Genomic DNA, 27239 nt, shown 5'->3' with positions numbered 1-27239 from the left:
GTCTGTTTAAAACACTGACTTCTCTGTCATCTGTAGAATTCTGCCTAAAAATGTTCAAAGGAGACTATATTTTCCATGAAAATCAGATGGCCGGTATTTTAACCCATTTTAGGACTTCAAGGCCAATATAACCTTCATACACAGAATATCCAGGATGTGTTTCTGTAATTCAAGCGAGAGCAACTTATCAAGCTGTTTGGATTTGCTTCCATACACTGACAAAAGCAAGGAACTCCGCAGCTGCACTGAGAAAGACTATTGAGAAATGTGATTTAATATTAAAGACTCGCTCAAATTGCCAATAAAATAATAATGTCTGAACAAAATATTTAGATACAATGTAATACGTTTCTTTATTATTTTTTTTAAATCCAATTTGGAAAGGTCCCTTTTTAAACAAAACAAGAACAAAAAAATCAACACAATCCAGAGGGCTTATCTCATTTACCATATTCTTCCCCACTCTTCACTTATTGTAACACAAAGCAGCAACTTATATTATTAGTGCTCATATAGTGCACTTATATGAATTTTTGACTTGTGTATTAAGCTTTAAATACAATGTATTTCCCGTGAGCATAGCCCAAAGGCTACACAACGTTACATTTTCGAAGCATATGTTGAAAAAAAATAACAGGACAATAAATGTATATCCAAGACAGTCAAACTCAAATATTTTGACTTGGCAAATTCTCTAACAAGTAACAGCAATTTTTAACTGCGTACAAAGCAGAACAGTGCCAACATGCCTCCGGTCCATGAGCTATGGTAAAATATCAAGCGTACATAGAAAGGAGAGAAGCCAAAGAAAACCGTCACAAACTCAGAGCTCACCTGAGGCAACACCCCACCGCGACCAAACAAAGGCAGCCCAGTTTCCCACCCTACAATGCAAAGAGCCCAACGACAAGGAAAAAGCACTTCCACGCCACAGAAAGTGAAAACGGTAACTCCGTCCCATTTTGTCTCTGCGTTTTTTGAAACAGCTTGTTCAAAAACTGTAAAGATGAACATCTAATTGTAGCAAACAAACGGTACAAACTATAGAGTCAGAGAAGCTCCAGAAGATTGCCACTTTCAACCTTGCATAGTGATAGCTGGCATTGATATTGCTACCATAGCTTCAGCAGAAGATATGGAAAGGAAACATCTTCACTTCTAAGTGATGCACATACGTAACATTTTCTTCACAAAATTCAGTTAAACATTGTATTAATAAAAGGGAAAACAGCTCTAAAAAGGGATAGTGTTCACAAGCTTAGAAATAAAAAAATACAAAACCAGAACATTCCATAATAAAAAACAGGAAAAAAAATCAACATTCCATCATAACAGCACCTACTTTATCACTAAATAAGCCCCATACATGCAACGAACTACAACTATTGCATAAGGCTGTCAAATTAAAGGTTTACTTCTTCATATAAACAAAGTGTAAAAATAGCCATAAGTTGCAATCTTCAAATTTAATGCTATTGCGGGGATTCCATCCCCCCCACCCCCGTTTCATTTGGTAGCAATTTCGGTACGCGCTTGACACAAAGGTCATTCACCTAGGAACCGTGATACAAATACATTGTGCCTAGGACAGTGTTGTCGTACCTCTGTTCCACCTTGACAGAGTTGGAATGCTCAACAACGCTACTAAGCTCGGGGATGCTCTCGGCGGTGTCCCCAAACCCGTGGTAGTGTCCATAGTGCAAGGTATCTCCAGGGTCTTCCACCCACGAGGGCCGGTTAGAGACGCAGCTGCTCGGGCTGCCGTTCAGGTGGAGAGACCCACACATGTCGGTGGAATTATTCATGGCTTTCTCTGGTTCTTCGGTGCCGTTACTGGCGTGAATGCGGTGCCTGCTGGGAGAAGTTATGCCGGGGATTATCCCGTTAGGCGTTATCGTTAAACACTCCTCGCGCCGGGCGTCCATCCTGCTGTTGAGCTGCTGCGCGGCGGTGAAATCCAAATGCCCATTGATGGCACATCCATTAGTCAGGGCATTCAATATGGAGCTACTGCTATTCATATCTGCATTAAGAAATACACCTGTCACCAACAATTAAGAATAAATCGAAATACAGCAAAATGTCTCCACTATACTCCACTTACTTAAAAAAAAATGTTTCTGTACACAGCTTTGAAAATAAATCTGCCCTTCCTTTATAACAATATAGATAGTACAAAGTAATAAGAGCTGACCAGTAAGCTTGTAGCATGGATTCTTATCTTGAAATTGCAACTATCTATCTACATTCAACGTGTAAATATGCCTGTATTAACCTTTGCAAAGACAGTGTGAATTTCTCAATTCTTTTTTCATTTAACAGTATGAAGTAAGTGTACTAGACAACATTCTGGGCAGTATTTTGTAAGGTGGAATAAAAGGCATCTTTCCACCTTTACCGCAATTCCCTCTTGGGATAAAAGATTATGTACATACGAGAATTGAATATCTGAGTATCTGTGAGAGGGCGAAGGTGTTTTGTTTTTTCAGCTGTAATTTATCTGTGGCGCTTTTTTATTTTTAGTGGTAACTCTCACAGTACAGTATCCATCGGAATAGGTCAAATAAAGAAATGTTACGTTGGGGTGCTAATATAAAATGTTTCCAAGTTCCTTTATTCAGAAAGTACTTCAATTTATCCAGCAGCTTGCTAGATAATGTACCGGACAGGTTTGTATTTAATGGAAAGTTTGTGGTAACATCTGTACAATCCACATGCAAAATACAATAGCAAGAGCAGAGTGCACAGAAGACTAAAAAAGACCAGTAGCAGGAAACAAAATTCTAAAAATGTGCATGCAAAAACCACCGACAACTGTTTAAAGCACTTTCTCCTCTGAATTCAGTAATTAGTACAACAGTTTTTATTTCCATAAACAGATTTCTTCAATATGTCTGAAATGTATGCTTTTGCAGTGGTACTCAAAGTACTAGCACAAAAAATGGGTGATATTTTCTGCCTTAAAAACACCTACTGGTAAAGGACTTCTAAAATTTATATCTATATTGGTAAAGATGAGCAAGGCAAATGTAGAAACTACAGACCTATCTGGTGACATTTAAAGCTTTTGCATTCTGTTATTATCATTAGGTACATGCACATATGTTTATGTATACATGAATGCATAAACCCATGTGCAGAAGAGGATTACATTTACTGTGTATTTCCAATTCCAGCCAGTAAGTCTATCGGTAACTTCTCACATTCATAAAACGCTGAGTTCCTGTTTAAGTGACACGTAATGAGTACCACTGTTTGACAAGGAAGGATCTGCAGTTTTGGGTCTCTATTAGTCCTTCGCATGGGTATTATCTGAAATATGGATGACAATGCTGATTCTTCACACACAGCAATACCTAATGCCAAGAAACGTGTTTGATTTGTATCTCATTGGATGTACTAACAGGAGTTTCCCGTTCTGTCCCTGTTATGAGTTAAAATAACCACATCAGCTGAACTCACTAACCATGAATTCTTACTGAAAGCTGAAAAAAAACCCAAACAAACCCATCAGGATGTCAGAGCTAATATTTCAGTGATGAAAACGCACAGAAAGAATTTCATACAGTGTTTATTAACTGAAAAGTGCAAAATTTTAACTGTTTAAAAAGAAATCCTTATTGGCTTTGCCAAATCAAATTTAATAAAAATGGCACTACTGTTAGGTAAGATGCAGAAGTAGATAACGAATAGTTCTAGTGATAATTATAGAATCTTATTATTTGCTAAAAATTAGCACCTATAGTAATAGAGTATATTTATGAAAGACAATCATTTTTCCATAAATAAGAACACTTAGTAATTATCACTGGAATATCATAGTCTACTCTTAAAGTACTGATTATATATATGTATATATATATTTATTCCTAGTATATTAAAATATCTATTAATTATCATTCCCTTTGGTGAATCTGATCTGTGGCACAAAGTATAAACACATTTATCACAGAACAAATTAAAGTCAGAAATCAAGTACTGAATATAATAATGCACTATCATAGTAACTCCAACCCTTTACCTACAAAGTGCATGGAAAAAGCTGACCCAAGACAGTTTTACTCGAAACTCTATACACATCCTGGGCTTACTAAAAGCACCTTGATTAAGCAGCCCTTAAAAAACTTAAGAGCATTAATATTCACTAATCCTAGTAACACTTTGACTGTTTCATGAATACCAGTACAAAACACAAGAACTGTTTTCCAAGGTACGTCAGTTCCAAATACTAGTTTAAGACCTGTGATGTTCAGTCTTTTATTTACATTAAAAAAACCCGTAGCAGGGTCCTGCACTTATATCAGTGTCAGAACAACTTCTGAGCACATGGTATATGTCTAGACTATCCTTTATAGTATTCAACTGTTTTAAATATAGTTCAGTTGTAACATGTTATTTTCAAAGCTATATAAGCAGTATGTTATGTTTCCCCATCAAGTCTTTTTATTAGCAATTAAATAGATTTAATGGAAATGAAGTGAATAACTTAAATTATTCCTGGATTTCCTTAGTCTGAAATTATAGCAACTAAAAGCAAGGCACAAGGTAATACAAGCCTCACGTTAAAAGTGAAACAGCCATTGTGGATTTTTGTTTATCTGAAATAATAATAAACTACTAATAAACCTTCTCTTTCCCCATTACAATATATCGCATGGAACAGCTAATTTTAGATAGTTACTAAACTCCCAATATAATGGGTGTTACAGCAATACAATAGTTTTCAGAACTCTAGACAACAGTGTGCAAAAATAAAGGACTAAGTTCTATACTTAAAAATAAAATGCATATTGATTCTTGCAACGACAAGGAGTTTGCATTGCAGAAACAGTGTATATTTCAATCTCTTTTGGTCCAACAGAAGTATTCTCCTGTTGTTTGGTGTCTTCAACCGTTTGAATGTTGTTGTAGTTAACAGGAAACTGTCCACTCCCACCTGATACAACAGCAAACTCTCTATCAACGTGCATATTGTCAGCATCGTCCTCAACTCCTCCGTTCATCATTGGTATTAAGCCATCAAAGCTGTAGGCTGATAAAAAAAGTCACATTTAGTCACTGGTGCACACCTGAAATCTCACCCAGCAAATAGATGAAACAAAAGCTTTTTTCAAAGAAATGTAAATTTTTCTCATCTGAAAGCTTCTGACATGTTTGAGATTCCAAATGCAGAATAAGTACATGCCAAGTACTTGCCCATCCATATTGGAGTTACCAGTGTACGTATCAGACTTTGTACATACAAATCAAACAATTATTAGTCTTGAACTACGAATAGACTTAATAAAGAGCAATTGAAGTTACTCATACAGCTAGTGTAACTGGTAGAGAAAAAGCATCTCGAGTGCCTACTGTCAGTCTAGACTGCTCCCTCTTTCACTACCAAGTCCCAGTTCCCTGTAACCCACCTCCCATTTACACCAGACTGCTCTAGGGACCCCTTTGAAGGCTGAACAGACAGATCTCCTCCCAAGAAAAGCCAAGTGGCCAGAATACTGTGAGAAATGCTTTAATAAGCAAGATGGGCTTGACTTCATCACCTCTTACACCTCCCACACAAGGCACTGCTCGAGTACCATCTCAGGAGACTCTGTGCTGCTCTCGCTCTGACATCAACACACCTTCCTATATACACTGTACACACTCTTAACGTTATGTTGTAAAGGGCTACTTCATTACACTGCAAGTCAGCTCTCATTACCTTGTGTACAACACAAATTTTCGGGAACTACTCATTTTTAAAGAACCTTAAGTAACAGCTTAGAGGAGACCAGGGTCTGTGGATCAGTGGGCTTCAAATTAACCTAAACCAGGAAAGGTATTTTTCCTAGATATCTAAAGGACCACGGAAGTGCTCTTTCATGTTAGCCAGTTCCAGCGTACACCCGGTAATGCCTTCCATCTCTACCTCTCAAAGAACACCTAAAAGCAGCATGATGCTGATACAGTCAGTCACCAGTTGTGTGCAGCAATAGAGTGTAGCATGTACAGCACAGTGCAAAATCCAATGCGCCAAGGGCCGTGAACCATAGAACAGTTTGGGTTGGAAGGGACCTTCAAAAGTCATCTAGTCCACCGCCCTGCAATGAGCAGGGACATCTGCAACTAGATCAGGTTGCTCAGAGCCCCGTCCAGCCTGGCCTGGAATGTCTCCAGGGATGGGGCATCTACCACCTCTCTGGGCACCCTGGGAGTGTTTCACTGCCCTCACTGTAAAAAATTTCTTCCTCATGTCCAGCCTGAATCTCCCCTCTTTTAGTTTAAAACCATTACCCCTTGTCCTGTTGTAACAAGCCCTGCTAAAAATCTGTCCCCATCCTTCTTACAGGCCCCTTTAAAGCGCTGAAAGGCCACAATAAGGTCTTCCCGGAGCCCTCTCTCCTCCAGGCCAGAGAGGCAAGGACCAGGACTGCGACTAACACACCCCTGTGATTGGTTGGCCTGGTGTGCAACACCAACCACCCCAGGAAACAGGATGAAATTTCTGGAATTGACTTCAGAAGAATGGACATAAAATTCAGCTAATGTTTCTAAGTAAAAATATAAAAACTATTTGGTATGCATTCTGAAAGCGGCAAGGTATTTAAGTTCAGCTGCAGCCTTTGGAACTCATTCTTGTATGACATTTAAAGAGAGTAATTAACTTGTATCACAGTATATCATGTATCAGTGCTGCAGATACGTGTGTGCATACAAACCAAATTACCCGCAAGTAACCCCCACCCACTACCCAATCTAGCTATTCCAGGACAAAGGGTGAAGTGCAGCTTAAGTCTTTATCTTCTTCCAAGTCTGCTGCTTACAGGTTCTTGTCGGGGCATCTACTGTGCCTGCTCACCACAAGTAGGCTTTTCCAAGCAGCAATTGTTCTAACCTGTGGTAGAGCCATCAAAATTGGACTCTTCCCTGCAAATACAGGTTGCCTGCACTCTCCCTGAACATCTGGAATCTCCTCTGCAAGTAGTCTTTAAAACACAACAGGCCAGTGTGTTTTTGGTAAGGGTAAAATGACCACAAAATTGTGCCTGTTTTGTAAAAAGGCTCGTTAAGCACAAATATGTACCAATGACTTCTCACTACTCAGCTCTGTTATTTACAAAGCACCTCAAAAACAGTGAGTGATTCATTCCCACTCCAACAAACCTTTTACATTGACACGACAGGTATTATTGATGCCGGTGTCTTTGAGGGCAGATACCTCAGATTAGAAATTTCAGTTTCCACAGCTGGGATGCATCTCTTAATTACTATCAAAACCTTCAGGCAAACACAGCAAAGCTTTTGCCTTTGTTCGCAACGGTCATAAAAAGTCATACTGGTTAAAACTTCAAAAATTAACTATGCTGATTGCTTCTCTAACATCTCTGCAATTGCTTAGGAGATCTCATTTGCTTAAATGTATTGTCTTTTTGTTTGCTCAATCTAACATGCACTGGACCAACTGTTTATGCTGAAAGGTAACGTAAATACTATTTCATCATGACATATAGAATAAAATTAGGTCGGCCAGTGCCACCCCCAGAGACTGTGGGAACTGCTACCTGTTGACTAGATTGGAGTAATATCTGAAACTAAAAGAGATTACTGGTTATGAACATCCAGAAGGAACAGCTCATCAAAACAAAAAATAGCTATCTTTGACTTCAAACAGCACCTCCCAGCAACAGAACACGAATGTGCTGACGACATCTTTCTGTAGCTCTTAAGGGCATCTGTGTACTGCCTACGATTTCTCTTTTCGTGTAGCTACTTAAGCACTTTATTTCCAAGAAGCAGTCTTGCATTTAATTGTGTAGGCACTCTTCTCAGTCACGAAATTATAGTTTAGTCCAATTATGTGAAGTAACACATTCTGTTTATGATCAGCTATGAAGTCCTCTGTTAAGGTCTCTGATTCTGGTATAGCTGAAACGGTGGCTGGATAGCAAGTACTAAAGCAAATACTATGGAGTGTCAATATTGATCTAATTGATGTTGTCCATGCTGTATTTGGAAATGCTGCTTTACTCTCAGTTCCCTTCTTGTTATCTGGAATTAAGCACTCTATGAGCCCATCTTCTTTGTCTCACTGCAAGTCACGTATGTTAGAACAACATTAACTGAAGAAAGTGTCTTCAAGGAAGACCTACGAAGCCCCTTTCCTGATGCTAAACACAGGAAAAAAGGAACACTGAGTGCAGAATGCTGCATTCTTTTTAGTAAGAATTTAATGGGCTGATGAAGAGAAAAGAAGCAGAAAATATTCTCTCTCACGTTATTAATGGTGTTTATAAGATGTAAAAAAGATTTTGTCAGATAGCCATCAAAAAGTATCTTTTGAGGTTGTACTATTGCATCATTGCTGGTAGAGGAAGCAGCAGTATCCTCAATGCACAAGGTTGAACAGGAATCCTTAAGGTGCACTTTAGTCTTACATCCTCCTGAATTTATCAGTTGCACTTGGAGCATGATCCTGGAAACTTAAGGTATGTTAACTTAAAATGTGACAGACATAATACATCTTGATTTGAGAAATCTTTTTGCATTTATATTTTCTCATCCATCTCAACTAGTACACAAGTTTTGAATTGTGAATGACCCCTGAACTGGAATTACTACCATCATCAGAACATCCAGGCATCTTCGTGAATTAATGCAACATTTGGCTCTCCTGAAGGAGAAAAAATTGAGGAAGGAGTAGAAGCTAATTTCAGCTCCTAGTCTTCCACATACTACTCTTGGTATCACGTAACTTCAGCACTCTCTGTAAATAGAATTTCTGAACACACCAAGATGACAACAGGGAGAATCGAGATCTTGTGGCATGGAATAATTGTATTTATCTGCTTCTTGCATTAAATACGTAATCTAGATATGTCCATGAGTTTGTCAATAATACTCAACATCCACTCTGAAAGGCTTTAAAATGTTTATTTTCCTTTCTCAACAACAGCATCATCCCATCCCTTTTACCTCTGGGGTCTCACCTTCCGTTCTAGCCTTCTTTACTCCAGCAGACTCCATGTCTTCAAAGGATCTCTTTCGACTTGTCCCACCATTGAACGGATTGGGACCTGCATTTTGATTAACCCCATTTAAGGTGCCATTGCTATAGAAACGATTCAGGTGACAGTTCTGGAGGTTCAAGAGAAACTGGGCACATTCTTGGAAGCCCTGGGTATGTGCAAGGTCTGCTGCTGTCAGGCCACTGGCATTTCTCAAGCTGTACAATACAAAGAAACTGAATTACACTCATTCATCAAGCCAGCTTGCTGCTGCTGCTGCCCTTACTGACTATCTATCTGTTGGTGATGAGAGAAAACATACACTTAGCAAATGTCTATTAAGAAATTAGTTATCAATCTTAGTTTTATAACTAACTTAACTTCTCGCACATATAGCTGGCTTCTAAGCAAAATTTGGGAGACAATACACTTTTAAATAAAATCAATATACTATGTGCCTTAAAAAAAATCCTATTTAAACTTCTCAAAATGCTTTATTCTAAAACAGTCTGAAGTACCTGATCTTTACATAAACTTCAGACTAATTTAAGCCTTGAATTTTAATATCTTCTGCAGTTTATTCTGCAATCTATTGCTTTAACTTGAGCAAAAGATCAAATACTCAAAACAAACTTAACATGACTTGGCAATTGTTCATGGCATTCTGGTTTCTAAGGTAACAACAACAACATCACTGTTCTTCCAAATAATAAAATATATACATATATAGAAAAATATAGATAAAGATGATATACTTAGTTATGCTTTGCTTATACTTCTTTCCTGGTTTGTTTCTCATTTCAAAGTGTGTGACATCATAAGTGCTACAACTTGCTTTGTTATTTGAACCAAGACCTTTCCATGCAGGAGAGAAGAGCACTGGATTTTGAGTATTCTAATGAATCAGGGAGATTATAAACAAAATCAGGTAGGACATGTAGAGATACAGAGGTTTAATTGAAAGAGTGCTGTATTGCATGCATTTACACAAACATACAGTATGTCTGTGCTTAGAAATACGGTAACTTTTTAAGTAAGTACATAAAAGTGGAGACAAGAGGGCTAGAAATGACAAAACTAGATTGTGAAGCAGAAGATGACAACAAATATTTGCTAAGTTTTTTCCGCCCTTCCAGACAGATGTAACAAGTCAGAAAATTGAATTTTGTTTCTTTGTTTCAGTAGTTTAGACAAGCCCATTACTTAAAAATCCAGAAACAGAGCAGCCAACAAAATAAGAATTTGGAAGATTAATAGATTTGATTCTGTTGAAACTCATACCAAGTGGAAAACAACTCACTCCAGCTCATGCAAAGAAAACAAAAAAGCACAGCTTTGCTTTCTAGATCATTGCAACTTGTTTGCTATAGAAATTAGACTAAAATATCTTTAGAAACTATTATAGAAAGACTAATTCAATAAATGGATACAGCTGGATTACATACAATTTGGAATAATTTGGTCAAAATACTAGAGAATCAGAAAAATCATTAGGCTAGATCAGGGTAATTTCATTCCATATTACAGTCAACATTTACTTGGACTACTAGTGAAAATCCAGAGAAAAGCAGCCAAGAGTGGTCTAGAAAACAAGACTTTAGAAGGCTGAAAAACATAGTCAAAAGAAATGAAATCTCAAGGTGGAGCTATTAGTTCTGAATACCTGGAAGATAGCTGCAAAGAGAATAATCTGTGTTTCCAGTGCAGGCAGCATATGAATGGAATTAACATGAACAAAGGATATTTGAATCACATAATTGTTTTGGTTGGAGAAGACCTTCAACATCATCAACTCCAACCATTAACCAGACACTGTCAAGCCCACCACTAAACCATGCCTCTAAGAACCTAAATCTTTTCAAGACCTTCAGGGATGGCGACTCAACTACTTCCCTGGGCAGCCTGTTCCAATGCGTGACAACCCTTTCTGTGACGCTTGTTGCTTGAGAGACAGACAGGTCTCAGAGGTAGACATTAAGGGAAAGTTTTGGAGTAAAAAGGTTTCTGATCTCTAGAGGGTTCTCTATCTCCTCTTAAGAGCAGATTATGATTTCAGAAATTCTGCAAAATCCAGCCAATCCCTTCCCATGCTGACCTAGACAGCCTGTTGAGGTCCCTGCTAACCAACATTCAATACTCTTTTGGTAGTTCTCATTTACTTGTGTATTAGCATGTGGATGTAACACAAGGCAACTACAATTTAAGAAACAGAAATTTCAACACATTCACTCTGGGCAAAAAGAAGTGCTCCGTTCCCTGAAATCTATTTTAAACTTGAAAGGACCAAAAGGACACTAAAAGAAATCTTAACAAGACCAAATTAGAATTACAGAAAGATAAAAATGACCAAAACAATATGGTGTTGACTGATTACCTAATTTAATAAAACTTCAAATAATAAGTAATTCTATCACCAAATACTATTGAACAATACCTTTGAAAAATGGACTACAAGACAGACTATAGTTAAGTCAGCATTTATCAAAGGAATGGCAATATAATTTGCCAGAGGCATTTTGAGATGTACAAACTAAGAGGCAAGTGTGTAAGGCTACATGACCAAACTATGGGAAAGAAAAGTTTCCCAGAAACAAAAATAAATGAACTTTAAATTAGTGTTTGCCAGATTTAAAAATGTAATGACCTTTGGTATTTTTAGATCTGTCCTCTTAGCACCTCTTCCTGAACAGCTTACTATTAACAAGTAGACAAAGATGTACCTGCTCTACAGGAATATTTTGGAAGTACTGAAGAGTTTTTAAAGGGACTCAAGCACACTGGGTGTAACATGCTTGCTTCTGAGAGTTTAGAAACATCTCTCTTTAAAACCTAGTCTGAACTTAGCATACCAATTTCAACTGAACTTCCTGTGTTCAGAAGTTAGTAATGACAAAAGACAGGGGGAAAAAAGTTAAAGGACATTACAGGATCCAGATGACTCTAGAAACTGGCTGGCCAACTGCTACAGAAGAGAACACAACTGTTTAAGTTCTCCCTGCTCCCTCCTGTCGGGAACACCAGTTTTCTTTAGCTGATTTTTCTAGCCTTCTCTACAGGGAAAATTTGGCAGCGAGAACACAAAAGGCAGCAAGAGCTAGATGTGCTATACTAGCTTATTGTAATAAAATGCAACTAATCCAAGAAAAAACAGATAACTCAATTAGCAACATGCACAAAGTTGGAAGGAAAATGCTTTTAATAGGTATGACAGAGTTTTACCAGACTGGAATAGTTTTATGAATTTCCAAACATGTAGAAATACTGTCATAATTGTGACAATTCTGAGTGCCTGACAGAAAAACGCTGTCTTATACAGTCTTTCTAGAAACCCTGAAGTGGTGTACTTGAATGAACCAAAACGCCAGGGCATCTACTAGACCATTCTTTAAAAGCATCAATTTGGACTTGGAGTGGTACTACCCTGTCACAGCAGCAGTGACAAGGAACAGTGAACACATCCTTAACTGCATCTACAGTGCATGGTCCACCTCAAATGCTGCCAATGTCTGAACATGAAGCAGCAGCCTCAGCTTAGCCCATGAGTCAAGAATATAAAAGCCATTACTGTAAACAGACTCCCTTATAGGAATGAAAGCAGAAATGGTTCACTGGCCCAACTACACATAAGAGGAGTTCCATCTCTTAAGAGTAATCCCTATGACAGTCCTTGGTTATGAGCTGCAATTATATGTAAAATTATTATCAAGGGAAAAGGAGCAGTAACTGAAGATTTGTTTGGCTATTAAGTAGACTACATATGGCATGGACTGCAAAATCAACAGGCAAGGAACTCAAAGAGGTAATCACTATTTTAAAGTAATTTTTCAATTACTTCCACTGTCAGAGATGTACCCTGAGACGTATTTATCTTCATTTCTCATAGCTGCCTACATAAAGGAAATTTCCTGCTGGTTTTGTGTTTTTTCCTTCTGTCCTTTTTTTCTTTCCCTCAATAAAGATGCAGAACTTAAGGACAACCTTATGTTATTTTTCAGAGTTTTTCTCTAAGCTAGGCTACCTAACTGAAACAGGACTAAGCAAAGAACAAGACTGGTATTTTTCAAATATGACCTTATGAAGGAAGAAGCTACCAGCAAGGAAGGTGTGGAAGGATATAAGAAAGCTGTATTAAAGAAAATAAAAACTAAAGCTCCAAAAATATAATTCCCTTTTTGGCACCTACTCCAGCCAGGAACACACATGAAGGGTAGAACTGACGAACAACAGAAAAATTCCTTACTCAACCTTGCCCAGGATTAAATGTAGTTTTGGTAAGCGGTCAGAAAGTCAATTCACTGGATGCTTAGAAAACACATACCTTGCAACATTTAAAGCAATTCAAATATTTGAAACATGAATGACTCCTGTTAAGATCCTTTTACTTAGCACATTTTTTTTTTTACTTTATATTTTATTCATTATTTCAATGTAATTCATATTACTAGAAACTAACTGGAATCATGAAGCATGATATTATTTAGCCTCAGCCCTCTTGTAGGCTAAAATCCAGGAATGATAAAGACATTGTTTTTCTTGAAGTACAGAAGTATGAGATGCTAACTCCAAAGCAAAAGAAGAAAGACAAACGTAATCGGAAAGATATATTTTTGTATTTTAAAGTTATTCTAAATAGAAAAAAAGATCCATGAGAAAAGTTGAGGAAAGTCCAGATATCAATAAGCAATCTTGAAGTTCCTTGACTGATGATATTTAACAGTTGAATTGTTCTGTAGTGACAGGTGTTTTTAAAATAATATAATAGCACATGTTTTGAGTTTAAGAGTTAAATCTCTTACTTTTTATGTACCTTTATTCACACAACTTCTATAGTGCTTAAAGCAGCATTCTTATAACACACTTTTCTTCTTCCATCAAGTGATGTCCACCGGCAGTCTTCAAAACTGACTAATTGCGTAATGAAGAGGACTTTTTAAAAATCTGTTTTTCTCCCTTTGGTTGACATGATCAGAACTCTATTTTAAAAGCTCAGTTCATCTGAAAGTCCTGGTACCAAATGAAAGCAGCTATAAAGAGCACACTGATGAAGCAGATGTTTACATTTCCTTCTGAAAGGCTTTAAAAATGCTGTCTCTGAGTTTAATTAAATTCTTGTTCAAAAACAAAAGAGATAAATATAAGATCAAACAGGATTGGTGTACAGAAACATGAAGTTAACTTTCAGTTTAATAAAAACAACCTCCTAAACGAAAGCTATTTCAAGCTAACCACAATTTGTTGTTTCAAGAAGTTCACTAAAGGAAGGAATATCTGAGGCAAGCTCCCAAAAAATATGCAAGACATTACCACCACAATTAAGTTACAGAAAGAAAAAATAACAAAAACCCACAAATACAACAAAACATAGAATTGTTTCAATATGGCTACCTTTGTGAAAGAAAGATTTACTTCAAGATAACTTACAAAATTTACTCTTAGAAGGATCTGTAGAAAAAAAAGATGACTTGTGCTTCTTACAGTGAAGTTGTTTCAATTGCTCATATTTTTATACTTATTGGAGGAAAAAGCAAGTACATTTCTATGTGTCTTTAACATAGAAATACATTTGAAATATGCTATTTTTCACTTATAATGTCACATACCTTGAAAAACAAAACAAACGTTTGCCACAAAAAGTCACAGTAAATCTTTTTGAAAAAAACATTCATATATGCAAAAAATTCCCTAAATGTTTAATTTTAAATAGTGATTACATCGCCTACAGCTTACTGTGTTTTTGTTAATGCCATGCGACAATCTAAGAAAATAAACCACAGTTTTTGTATATCAATGTAATATCTGTTAAAAAATACTGATCTCAACTTATCTATTGTTAGTTTACAAATAAAAATGTAGATACATGTAAATTAGGGTAAGCAAAGCATGCAAATCTATAGATTCTATATCTGAATTCCTAGATTAGCATTAAAACCAATCACCGCAACAAATACCTCAACAGTATGCCTTGTGTGCAGAAAGGAAGCGATACTGAACATTCAATGCCACAACTGTAAGGTTTTCGGAGAAGCACCTGTGGCAGTTTCAGCAGTTTCTATATGGAATGCTCCCCCTTTCTAGGATTACTTGAAAAAATCAAGTCAATTCGAATTACGTAGCTGTAAAACATTGACATGTGTAGTTTTTACAGTTTCAGAATCTTCTGTTTGATTTAAACGGGCAATGGTGCATAAACAGGAAACTTATATCATAAGGGATCACATATTTGCAGGCAACATTAAGATTAAAAGTTACATTAACATACATAAAGTGCTGTAGCACATTATTCAATATGTAAGCCATTATCATGTGACCACCTTAACAACAAGAAACTAAGCCTTTTATGCTTTTAAAGCATTATTACTTTCATCCTGAAACGAATCTGTCAGTTCTTCATTGAAATTTATACAGAATGGATTAAAATTACCGGTCAACTCATGGCTTCAATTACTTTAAATTTGGTAGGCTGTACCTCGAAAGAATTAGTAACTATTCCTATACAAAAATTAGCAGATACAAGGATTAAAACAAAACAAAAGAAGAAAGAGAAAAAAAAAGATCAGAACACTAAAATGCCCACAGTAAGAAAAAAACGTTGCCTATATAAACATCAGTATACTAGTCTAAAATTTCTAAAGCAAAATGATTTTCAAATACTAGACTTCAAGTGTTTTAACCCTTTGGTGTCCAAATACAAAAGCTGTAAAATAATTTCAAACTTTTTTTTCAGATACCAAGAGAAAAATGTTCTTAACTAAATAGACGTGTGTCACTGCTGGAGACGGCTATAAAAATTCATACCAGAATTACATACTGGGTATCTACAAAAGCACAAGTTGGTGCCACGTTTTTATTTCACAACAAAACATACGGCAGCTGAAATAATTTTAAACTTTTAAAAACAATGGTAAAGTTTCTCAGAGCATTCTCCAAAATCGTAACAAGGTGAATATCCTGGAAAGAAGGAAGTTCTTCTCTGTGAAGCCACTTTTTTCCACATCAAAATCAAGGTTCACTACAAATTATGCAGCTCTAATCAGCTCCTACATACTTCAACTCAGGACTGAGCAAATGCTAGCAGAAGAATTCATTAACCATGGTAGGCAACATTACAATTATTAAAAGCATCACTATTAGGTAGTGATTTATTGCTGGATCTGCATTCCAGTTTATGTGCTTTAAGAAGACCTCAAACAGTGGAATGATTTTTAATATCTCTTCTAAAAACAATTCACATTTTCAAGTAAACTTTTGCTTGAACAATATAGGCCTATCTGACTTTGCCTGGTATCAGCAATCAACAATATTTTAAAATTCATACCCCATTATGTAAGAAGTGATTCCTAAACCCAACTCATAAAAGGAAGGTATGAAAGACTATAGTAACTCTTAAAGCAACAGTCTGATTACAATAACACAAAAGACCTCCCTATTAAAATGAAAATAAATATTTCCCAGATTGCTAGCAAAAATGAACTCCAAATAAGCATCTTTTTAGTATTACAGCCACTTCAAATCCAAAGACAATATAAGAGTTACTTAGCCAGCCAACTTCATGAAAATGAGAATTATCATTGCTGCTGCTGCTATCGAGTTTCTAGAAACAGACCAGGAATTGTAGATAAAGTTGCTTACCATGAGGAGAGCTTTATGGAAGGCTTAATAGGAAAGTTTCAGTGCAAACTCTCTCTTGGAAAGATAAACAGCCCTACAACGCAGATTCTGCCAAGATGCCTCTAGTAACAAACAAAATTACATTATTTCTCCTCAACAAGCCAACTGAAAACCAATTATAGACTAGAATAGAAAAAAAATTAAGACAGGAAGCTTCTCTCAAATGTGCCAAACATGGAAGAAACTTCAAGAGATTTAGAACAGAAGGCATGGACATAGAGCTTAGGAATAAAACTAAAGAGGTAAATGCATTTTAAAGTATTTTTTTTGTGAAAAGGAGAAAAAAAAATATTAAGGACTAAAGGTATTAGATGAAACCATTATTTTCCTGTAATGGCACGGAGAGAGAGCCTGTCAAACTACAGAAAATTATTTTTTGTGACAAAAATAACTTGATACTCTTACTCAAGCAGACAGAGGATCTTTTGGATTAAGAAACTGCTGAAGTGCACAAAAGCAATTTAAATGAGCTTCGCAAGAGAGTTTTTTCAACTTAGATTTTCCTCCATTTAAAAGAAAAAAAAAATATTTACCATGTGTGAGCAATATCAAGCAAAATACCAAGAAAAAAAGCTGAAACAGAAGAGTAACATTTTCTCTGAGATACACCTGGCAAAGATCCTCCAGGGTTTGTTAAGTATTTGTGCAAAGAGATACATCTTGTCACCTGAAGCACTTGACAAGATATTAGAAAACTTCTCTGACCAACCTGAGCATGTTCTAGGCCATTCCACAACTGCCTGGCAGCTTTTGTCCAGGTTCAAAGGTACTAGCTGAACTAGGATCAACTATACTGAAAAGACACAAACTAGTAGAGCAAAATAATCCAAATCAGCACAGCAGAAGTTAAAGCAAATACATTGCAATTAGTGATGCTTTCATCACATATCCAGTCAAAAAGTATCAGCAGATCAAGCACAGCACCCATACAGATCATCATCACCACCACCATCGATGTCTGGACTAACTATCAGAACTAATCAGACTATTGTATTTGCGAATATACTGCACCCTTGCTTCTTCCACTGTATCTAACTTGTGCTCTGGCCAAGTTTCACTTTGTAACACTTGGGTTCTCCACCTGACTTAACCATATCTAGGTTTTCCTTGTCAGTAATAGCTTCTTACAGAAAAAAATAACCTGACAGGAAGCTGCACAGCGAACATTAGCACAGTATCATAGCCTGTTTCCCCCAAAGTAGGACAGGGTCTTGTATTAATTTTTGCTCCAAAACTTATTACTTTTTTACATGTATAGCTGCCTGGGCACTATTTAAATTGACTTTTAAAATTAATTGTAACCAGGGCTTATTTTCGGAGTAGGGTTTATATTTCAAGTATCCTTAAAAATCCTGAAAAATCATACTAGGGCTGATTTTAAGGGTAAGAGGTTATGTGAAGGAAGATCACTCCCAACATAAAAAAAAAAAAAATCCCAACATTCCTGTCAGAAATCTGAGCTATCTTCATTTAAAAGTCTTGGTAATATTTCCATGTTCTTTATCCAGCTCTTTTGGACTTACAAAAAGCTGAGAAACCAGTGCTATAAATCACAAGGGCTTGTCACTAATGACTAAGGTCCCCTATGAAGCTGACCCATATCCTGTGAACTTCCTTTATGTCCCAGAAAGGTCACAAAATATCATTGCTTTATTAAAAGATTTAACTTTATTCATAAAAAAGTAGAAACTCTCACATTGTTCTCTATTTCTGAACTGATGTCAGTAACTACCGTTGTTATTCCATTCCCACTAAGAATAATCTACCCTCAAACTGAACTGAAGCTCAGTGGTAGGAGTCTGCCTCAGCTTCCTCTAACTATCCAGAATGGCTGGAACAGAAAACTATCCTTTTCCATCCTGGTTTACTATAAGACTGAGCCTTTCTCTTCCACCTTTTGATTTATCAATTATCCATGCACTTGTGTTCTGCTTCAGTATTTTCAAAGCTTTCCTTGAGACTAAATCCAAATTACTGCCTCACTTCATGGTCACAGCCTCCCACATACCATGTTAAGTTATTCTACAAGCATGGGAATCAACTGTGAAACCAAACATGGAAGAAATTTTGTAGGAGAATCATTTTGCAGGAGAATTACAGTTTCGCCACTGAAATGTACAAAACACTAACTTTGCCTTTCCATAAGAATTTACATAAGGCAGGAAAGGAAGAATCAACTCCAGCATCCATGCATGGACTCCAGACTGCAGAATAGCACTATGAGACTACAGTGACAGCCCTTAAAATGCTTGTTACATACAATGAAAGAAGAACAGCCACATCTTTTCCTCAACTATACTGCAATTAATTATGCAACAACAGTAATTAATCCAGCACTTTAACTGCTATTTGGAGAGCAGACAACCAGGTTTGCAAAAAGAATCATGTATGAAGTGGTCTGAGTTTGAAAAGTACTAAACAGATTACTAATATACTAATTAACAGATAAGAAGTGCACTATTGAACAAGCACCTAAATCCTATTCCTAAATAAATCATCAGTAAGAACCTAAAGCATTTTTCTAAAGATGAGGTTAATGACCATAAAGAAGTAGGATGTTGGTTATTTTCTGCTGGATCAATGGAGCCCTATAGCCTCTAAAGCGAAAAGATGACATAGTAATGGCACTTCACAAGTACATTAACATCAGAAATGGACTGCACTCAATATTAAAAGTTTGGTAGTTAAAGTTAGCTAGGTAAGAAAAACAAGCAGATGTTAAAAATCTACAAGAATCTGTTAAGAGTTTAAGAAGGCAGGAGGAAATCCAGAAACTAATGGAGATCTCTGAACCCTGAGACCATCAAAAGAACAGGACATATCAGTTTCCTCTCCACGCCAAAATGGAATAGAAGGCTTAGGACACAAAGCAATGGCTGATTTCTGTGTTATCGTCGTTAAAACTACACATCGCTCTTCTGCCTCTTCACTAAAGGTGACTGAATTTCACAAAGTCAAGAAGTCTGAAAAGTACAAATGAGAAGAACAAAAGCTGAAATATCACAGGAGTGGTCAGAATTATAACATGAAACAGAATTCAAATAGAAACATATTACCAGGCATTTCACAAAGGGCTAATCCAGCAGTATTAAAAAACTTCACATTGAACAGATTTATGTTATGGAAGATGGAGAACAGTTGTAAAGAAGAAATTAATGATGCAAAGAAGAATTAAAATTAAGCCACTGCCAAAGAATGAGAATAAACTTTTATTGAAAAACTATATACCAGAGATAGGACATTTCTGGCATTATAAGAAGAATGAATTTACACATACAAATGTAGGCCAAGACAGCTTTAATGAGAAAGTAGCTGAAACGTCTGCCTAAACTAGATCAACATCACGATATGAATCTGTCACCTGGCAGGAACAGATGCACTGGTATATTTATCCCAGCATGTCAGTTATTCTCCCCAAACCTGGAGATCAGAGCACAAGAAACCAGAAAGGAAAGTATCTCTTTTGGGTCTTGCACATCCCACCACAGCAGACAAACCAGTTTTTCAAAAAGCCTTAAGATTTCTGGCAGGGAAATAAAAAGCTTTCCTGGGCTACTATTCAAGCACGTTGATAATGAAACTCTGATGCAAACAAGTACTTGTGTTCAACAGGATGGATGTGTTACCAAGCCACATCCATCCCACAGGTTCTACTTCTCTTTATCCCAGGATAATAGTGTTTGAAAATTCTCTCCTAGCTTTAAATTAAATCACTAAGGAACATACAACTGTCCAAGTGACAGCTGCAGGAAGAATTTTTTTATTCAGAAGTAAGTGGACATAATATTCAGGTGAACTGCAAAAAAACAGGTATGAAGCTGGAAGAAGTTCAAATCAGTATAATTAACAGCTGCATCTGCTCATTATTTTTCTTTTAATTCAAGTGTCTTGTGTTTGTAGCTGAATTTTATATTTTTATATATGCTGTGATGCAATCTATGTAACTACATTAATACCCAGCATTTCACAAAATAGTGTAAAAGAGCAAAACAAAACATGGCACCAAGAAGGCTTTTCCTCCATAAAGAGCTGTGGACACTCGTTTGTCATCATGATAAATAATACACAATTAACCATACAGAAATCGCATAATTATGCTTTTTTAGTGAAAATCCAGCAGTTATTATGGATACTTTAAAAAGGTACTATCCACATTAAAAAGTCAGTTACACAGCAAACCTTTTCACCCATATGAGGACATTGTGACCACCTGCTTCCCCCTCTTCAAGGGTCCATGAATACCATAGTTAGTGGAGCAACCATTTTTATGGCTGTAGGACATACAGTGCACAGAATATGCTTCAGCTAAAATGAGAAGGTAAATACCACAAAAAAATCAAAATATTTTCACTAGGGTACAATAATTATTTTTTAATATTATTAAAAATTTACACAGGAATAGAGACCCAAATTCTCTCTCATCAATTAGGAAAACAATGCAACAACTTCATGAAATTTAGAGACTGCAACATGCTGTATTTCTCTGTAAAAAACAATACACTAACAAGCCTGAAATAAAGTAAGCTACAACAATTCAAGTGAGGCAATTTTATTCCAACTAAAATTCTTACTTTTATTCTACTGGACTACTGTCAATGTGCTTTGGCTTCCAATATAACCAAAGGAGTGAATCAAGTAGAAATACTGTAAACGCTGATATCAAAGATTACACTAGTTGAAGTTTCTACATTTTAACAATATTTCCATAATCACTCATTAATAAAAAAATGCATTTATTGCAATATTACACTGCTGATTACTAGTGTTTGTGTAATAATGAAATCTTAACATCTCTGTTCTACTTTCTGTTAAAAGAGGGATGGTGCAATACTTGATGCATATTGTACATATTGGGTATAAGCAGTATATTTCACTATTTGCAGTCACAAGGGATATTATCTGCATCTTTGCGTAACTAGATTTTGATACCATAACTGTATGAAGAAGAAAAAATTGGATTAGAAGATCTCCATAAGAAGAGCCATACTCATCATCAGTACAGACCAGCACTTCAGTTCTAGTTAGTGCTTAGTTCTGTATTTAATAAAATTATTGCCTTGGTCATATATAGTCAATTATAATTTCAGTTAACATATACAAATTAGAATTCAAATATATGGATAAAATCTCTATCCTCTTCTTCTAACTGAAGCCATAAAATAAAGGAGTCAAAATTTCTGGAGCATCTAGGTTTTCAAGATGTTAGAAAAATCAGGAAAACAACATTAGAGATATGGGGCCAGCTTTCAAAGCCAGATATCTCAAAATTAATCAATGTCAAAAGCACATAGACTGATTTGGCCTAATTTAACATAATGAGCCAGAAGACTAGATTCTACAAAAATACCCCTTCACCTCCATCTGTTAATACCTCGCTCTCTCAGGTGATAGGGCCAAGTCCTGATATTCTAAATGATTAAAGATGGGTTGCTCCACCAGCCTATTGCATTTGCATTCCTGATTTTACCACTTCCTGGATAGCATCCAATATTTAATTACCTATAAAACTTGTGACAAGTCTATCCTAGTGAAACACAGGTGGAATTCTAAGTTAGAAAACCGACAATTCAAATTATTTCCTGTTGACTGAAATTGCTACAATTGCTACTTCTGCTGCAAATAGTTTTGGTCAAAGGCAGATATCACTCTCCCTGTTTTATAGAAATGTTTTGCCTATGTCTTGCAAAGACAATGTTTAAAAAGCATAGTTTTAGTTCTGCAAGTAAAGTTGCAACCACATCTTGAACCTCAGCTACTCTATCATTTATATTTAAAGTCCTATGGATGTAAACACATCCTGTTCTTTACATCTGACTCTTATTTCACATGGTTTATGCAGATCTACAACTTCTATTTTGATTGGATACTTTGTAAAAATCACAAGATTACATACTAATTGATGATGATAATTAAGGTTTGCTCAATTCCACAGTAAATTTAAATCCAAGTTTATCTTAAGATATCTGAAAGAGAGTGCAAAATGGGAATTTATAAATTTAAGACTGATTTAATGAACTTGTCAGTAACTGACTGAGACAGCTGCGAAAATTATTTCAGTGTCATTTTTCTATGAAGTAACCTCTTCATATAAAGCAATCTGTTCTACTACTATTAACTTAAAAGGTACTATATTTCCTGAATATGATACGATTGAAAAGAGTTAAATTTTATGGTAGATTTATCAGGGCAGCATTACAAAAACAGTAAGATGGAAACCAAAGGGTAAAACAAGAAATTAACTACATGACTCTTATTTCATTTACAACTTCAAAGTTTCATATTGCAGGTTAAAATACAGTAACTAGTTACCATTTAAGATAATAAGGCTAGTTCTAATTAAAACAAATTGCTAAAGTATTTACATTATTATAAGCCATAGAGCTTATACTCAACATTTCTAGGTGAAAACTGCATCCATTTTGTCCATGCTGTAAGTTGCAAAAGTTTGTGAGATTTTCTGAATGTTTTTTGCAGTACATAAACCTTTAAAGAAAAAAGTTAACAGGGCAAATACACGATATACTAACAAACAGTAATAAGCTAACTGTGAAGAGTGTGCGAGATGCTCTTTTGCACATAATGTTGATTTTGCATTGTTGTCTATATTTATTCACCAGTGCAAGGTGTAAATTTGTTGTAAAAAAATAACTACATGATAAATAAAGTGTACAATTTGGGGTCATCTGACAGAAGTGTGATAAATATTTTAATACATCAGATACAAATGCAATACTAATGTAGCACACTGGTATTACTTAAGTAAAATAAACATTATTACTAGACATGCCACACCTCTTGGGCTTCATTACAGCTGAACACGTCTAGCTGTCTTTTAATCAGATGTCTGCTGTTTTAACTTTTCTTTCTGACATTAGTATCTATATTTACTGGTCTAAGTTAGTTAGTCAAACACACAACAATCAACAACAAAAAAAATACCTCACTTACTCTATTTGCGCACCATGAGCCACAAGGGCACTTATGGAATCCATACTACCAGATCGTGCTGCTTTATGAATAGGAGTTTCACCAACATAATCCTGCAAAGACAAACTACATTTTGTCAAGCATAATCTTTATAATAATCAAAATCTCATTCTTATATTAGTCACTTTAATTAAGAAAGCAGAAATATAAAAGCAGCATTTATTAGCTAGCAAATGCATCAGGTACTTTATTACTACTTTAACATCTGCAGTAGGCTGTCACATACATTAGATATTTAGCAAGAAATAATGCTAAGGGCATCTAACTCAGGAGGTAAGCCTTATGCAATACCTAGGCAATCAACAGTCATATTCAGCAAAACTTGTTAAGAAAACCCCACAAGTCATACCACTGGAATGAGTTACTCTAACACCTTTATTTCCCAGCACTTTCGTTTCCCAATATGTTGGCCTGAGCAAGCCATGAATTCAGAAGCATTTGGCCAAGTCTATGGGACCTACACTGTTTTCAGATCTTGCTGACACATGTTGCTATACTGCACCAGAAATACTCACCAGGTGAGGAGTATGTGCGTGTAACTCTACTGTACTGTAACAGCAGTACACCCAGAGTTCACAGGACAAGCCAGATCTCTCCTGAGACATACACATTGACTCAGGTCCTATACACTTTTCTGACTAACTTTATCCATTTACATTCCATTATTGTTAACCAGCACATCCAATCATTTAATCTTTCTGTATTATGTGCAAACATACTGGGAGTAGCGTATTATTCGGGCAACTCCTCTCTACAAGCTATCTTCGTAGATAACATGGAGAATCTAGAGCAATTTTACAGATGCAACTGGCAAGCAGCAGGTAAATGCCATGCATCATCACCTACAGGCTGCAGATGAAATTCAGTACTTGCAATCAACCATCAGTACTAAGAACCACAGAGGAGAATCTGTAACGAAATACGGCTTTGAAGTAGCAAGAAAATGTCCAGTTACTTGTTTATTATGATTTAATTGTCACAGTCCTCAACATTTTCAATGCATGGCAAGTTTGTTTGTTTGTTTTTTTCCCTTTCTTCCCCATCCTCTTTCTCTCCCAATTTTTGACAGACTCCACTTGCATGCTCCCCTGATATTAAACATACTCTACCTGTATGTGCCTATTTTTGCTTCCTCATGACTTTTAATAAAATATCAACACTGGCTCTTGAAGTAACCACAGCACCATTACTGAGTCACCAGTCTTCATACATAATGGGGGTTGGCACCTAACTCTACAGTACTGGTTACACTAACTCTATTTGAAATGTGAATATATTCAAAATACAACCATACTACCACCTTCACAGATAGGAGGTAACAAGTGTTTTAAATTGCCTGCCAAGCTTCTGAGAAATTAAATCACATCTTTTAGACCGTGTAAATATAGCTTTAAGATGAATTTTGGATTATGTGTTATATACTCTCAATTTTCTACTTGCCAATTTTATTTCATGGTAAAATATTTTTATAACAAGCTACAAATTCACTGAGAGTAAGCCAGTTTACCAGTGTTTAAGACATATACTCAGCCAGTGAACCACCTAATACAATAGTGGTATCGAACAAATTTTACATTCTTATAAACTAAGGAAAATCGCTGAGGCTGACACAAAGTTTGGAGACAGAAAAGAGCAGAAAACTCCTTGGAGTCCTTAGTGATTAGAAAATGGCTATACAGCCCTTCTTCCAAAATGGCTGTCTGTAGCTGATGAATAGAAGATTGTTTTCCAACGAAGTTTATGTAATTTCTCATATTTATAACTATTATTGAAGTTACAAGAAGACAGAAGTTTTTAACAGAGCACATAATTTTATTAACCATCAAAAATTCATTTGGCACTAATTCATCCAGAAGATTCTCTGCATAGTGGAATACATATTCCCATCATGGAAGCTGTCTTCAATTCATCATATTGTTACTGTTTCCTTTCCCCAAGCCTTTTGTTAATGAGGTAGAAGTGTAGAAATATGCCTCTTTCGCTCAGAATTAGTATTTACAGACCCAACCTAATTTAAAAGATAATCATTCAATATAAAGTTCAGTTCACGCAAAGTTGGCTTAACTAGCTATATGTTTGATAAAGATGACAAAAATCTTTACTAGCCCCACAAACCTAGCATGCTGCCCACAATAAATCTAGATAATTTAATTATGAAGTACTGCTGGGGGGGAACGCTAGAAGGATGAAAAAAGACCTTTGCAACAGAACTCCTCACTACTGCATTACAAGAACAAGCCAAGCTTACAAGAGATAACAATCCTGCCACAAAGAAGCAGGAAAACATTAGTATCTCAGAAGAGAATATATGTCTTGAGAAGGGTTTATTTAAATCACTGCCCCAAAGAAAGTGTCTCTTCTCTAAAGCTAAGGAATTGAGAAAGTACTTACAAAAATGACAGAATATACAATTTAGATTTTTATAGCATTTGTTTTAATTACAGGACCTAAGCTTCAGTCATCACTAATGCTATCTTCTGTTGAAGTCCTCCTATGAGACCAAATCTATTGGCACTGAAATAGTTTCTGAAATAGTCTCCTAGCTCTAGAAAGAATAAATTATCTCTGGGCTATAAACTAGAATGAAAAGAAAAAAAAACTCCCAATGAAAAATGGATTTAAAATGCATTTTTAAACCCATCCAGAATCATGCATATAGAGAAAAATGAAATACTCTGTGAGCCTCAGAACAACTCTATTTTGATTCAACAATTTGATCAGATGGCACCGAAGAGAAAAAGCAGTAACACAAGAGGTTTTTCCAAGAAGTTTCTGAAAACTGTCTGGAGTCCTATACTAGCACATTTTCATGTGTAAGACACCTCTTCCCTATCTCTTTTTGGTCATGTGGAACACACTAAGTTATTTTGAGGGGGCTCTACAAATTCCTAAGTATCTTTGGTAATATCTCACAGCCCTTCTAACTGTCCACGGTTCCCATATGTGCTTCAGTTTGACATAATCCCTTCTGCAGTAATATTCCAGGAAGGGAAACATCAATAACTTGTACTGGCCTTTCACATCCAGGGCAGAACTTTTCAGGGTCCCGTTTACCCTTCTGATGTAACACTGCACAAAGAACTCAAACTTCTCTCACAATCCAGAAATCACATGGCAAATAAACAAGCAGCAAGAACAATGAAGTTTTATAAAATCAGCATTCAAAGTAACAGAAGTTTGTTGCTTCTGTGGAGAGCAAGGATTTAGTGTACAGTGCTCCTGAAGACATGACAAAAAGAGCCACAGGGCATCACAGGCACATTTAATTTCTACAATTCGCCGTCACTGTCAAAAACCTCCCTTCCTTGGAGGAGCACAACTAACCTTTTGCAAAGACAAGGGCAGTCTTCTCTAGCTTGTGGCCATGACTAGATTACCTTTGACTTCTATTTCATTTTAATGAGAAGTATCTAGCTTCCTTCCTTCCCCTATTTTTATTTATCTAGCTGAAGAGACTTTTGCTTTTTTGGCTTAAATTTTCTCAGTAAATCTATCTCAGCTAGGTTGACCAGTTTGCATTTACTCACTATACTGCTTAACCTCAAAAGACATTTCCTCTACTGATTGTTTATTTTCTCAAACTTCGTGCTAATTCCCAGG

At 36.1% G+C, this 27239-nt stretch overlaps 1 protein-coding gene across 1 annotated transcript in view; it reads right to left on the bottom strand.

Moving 5' to 3' along the window:
• Positions 1 to 387: 387 nt before the first annotated feature.
• Positions 388 to 27239, bottom strand: part of ANKRD10 (ankyrin repeat domain 10) — a 38383-nt gene continuing 11531 nt past the window's right edge. The window contains exons 3-6 of the mRNA XM_080364097.1: positions 23601 to 23692; positions 8967 to 9202; positions 4937 to 5032; positions 388 to 2023 (exon numbers count right to left, since the gene is read on the bottom strand). Of these exons, the coding sequence (XP_080220223.1) occupies positions 1554 to 2023; positions 4937 to 5032; positions 8967 to 9202; positions 23601 to 23692 (894 nt within the window). The 3' untranslated portion in view covers positions 388 to 1553. The remainder of the gene's footprint in view (positions 2024 to 4936; positions 5033 to 8966; positions 9203 to 23600; positions 23693 to 27239) is intronic.

Source organism: Nesoenas mayeri (assembly GCF_963082525.1).
Source record: "Nesoenas mayeri genome assembly, chromosome: 1".
Classification (NCBI taxonomy): Eukaryota; Metazoa; Chordata; class Aves; order Columbiformes; family Columbidae; genus Nesoenas; species Nesoenas mayeri.
This window is presented reverse-complemented; position numbering and strand designations above follow the sequence as displayed.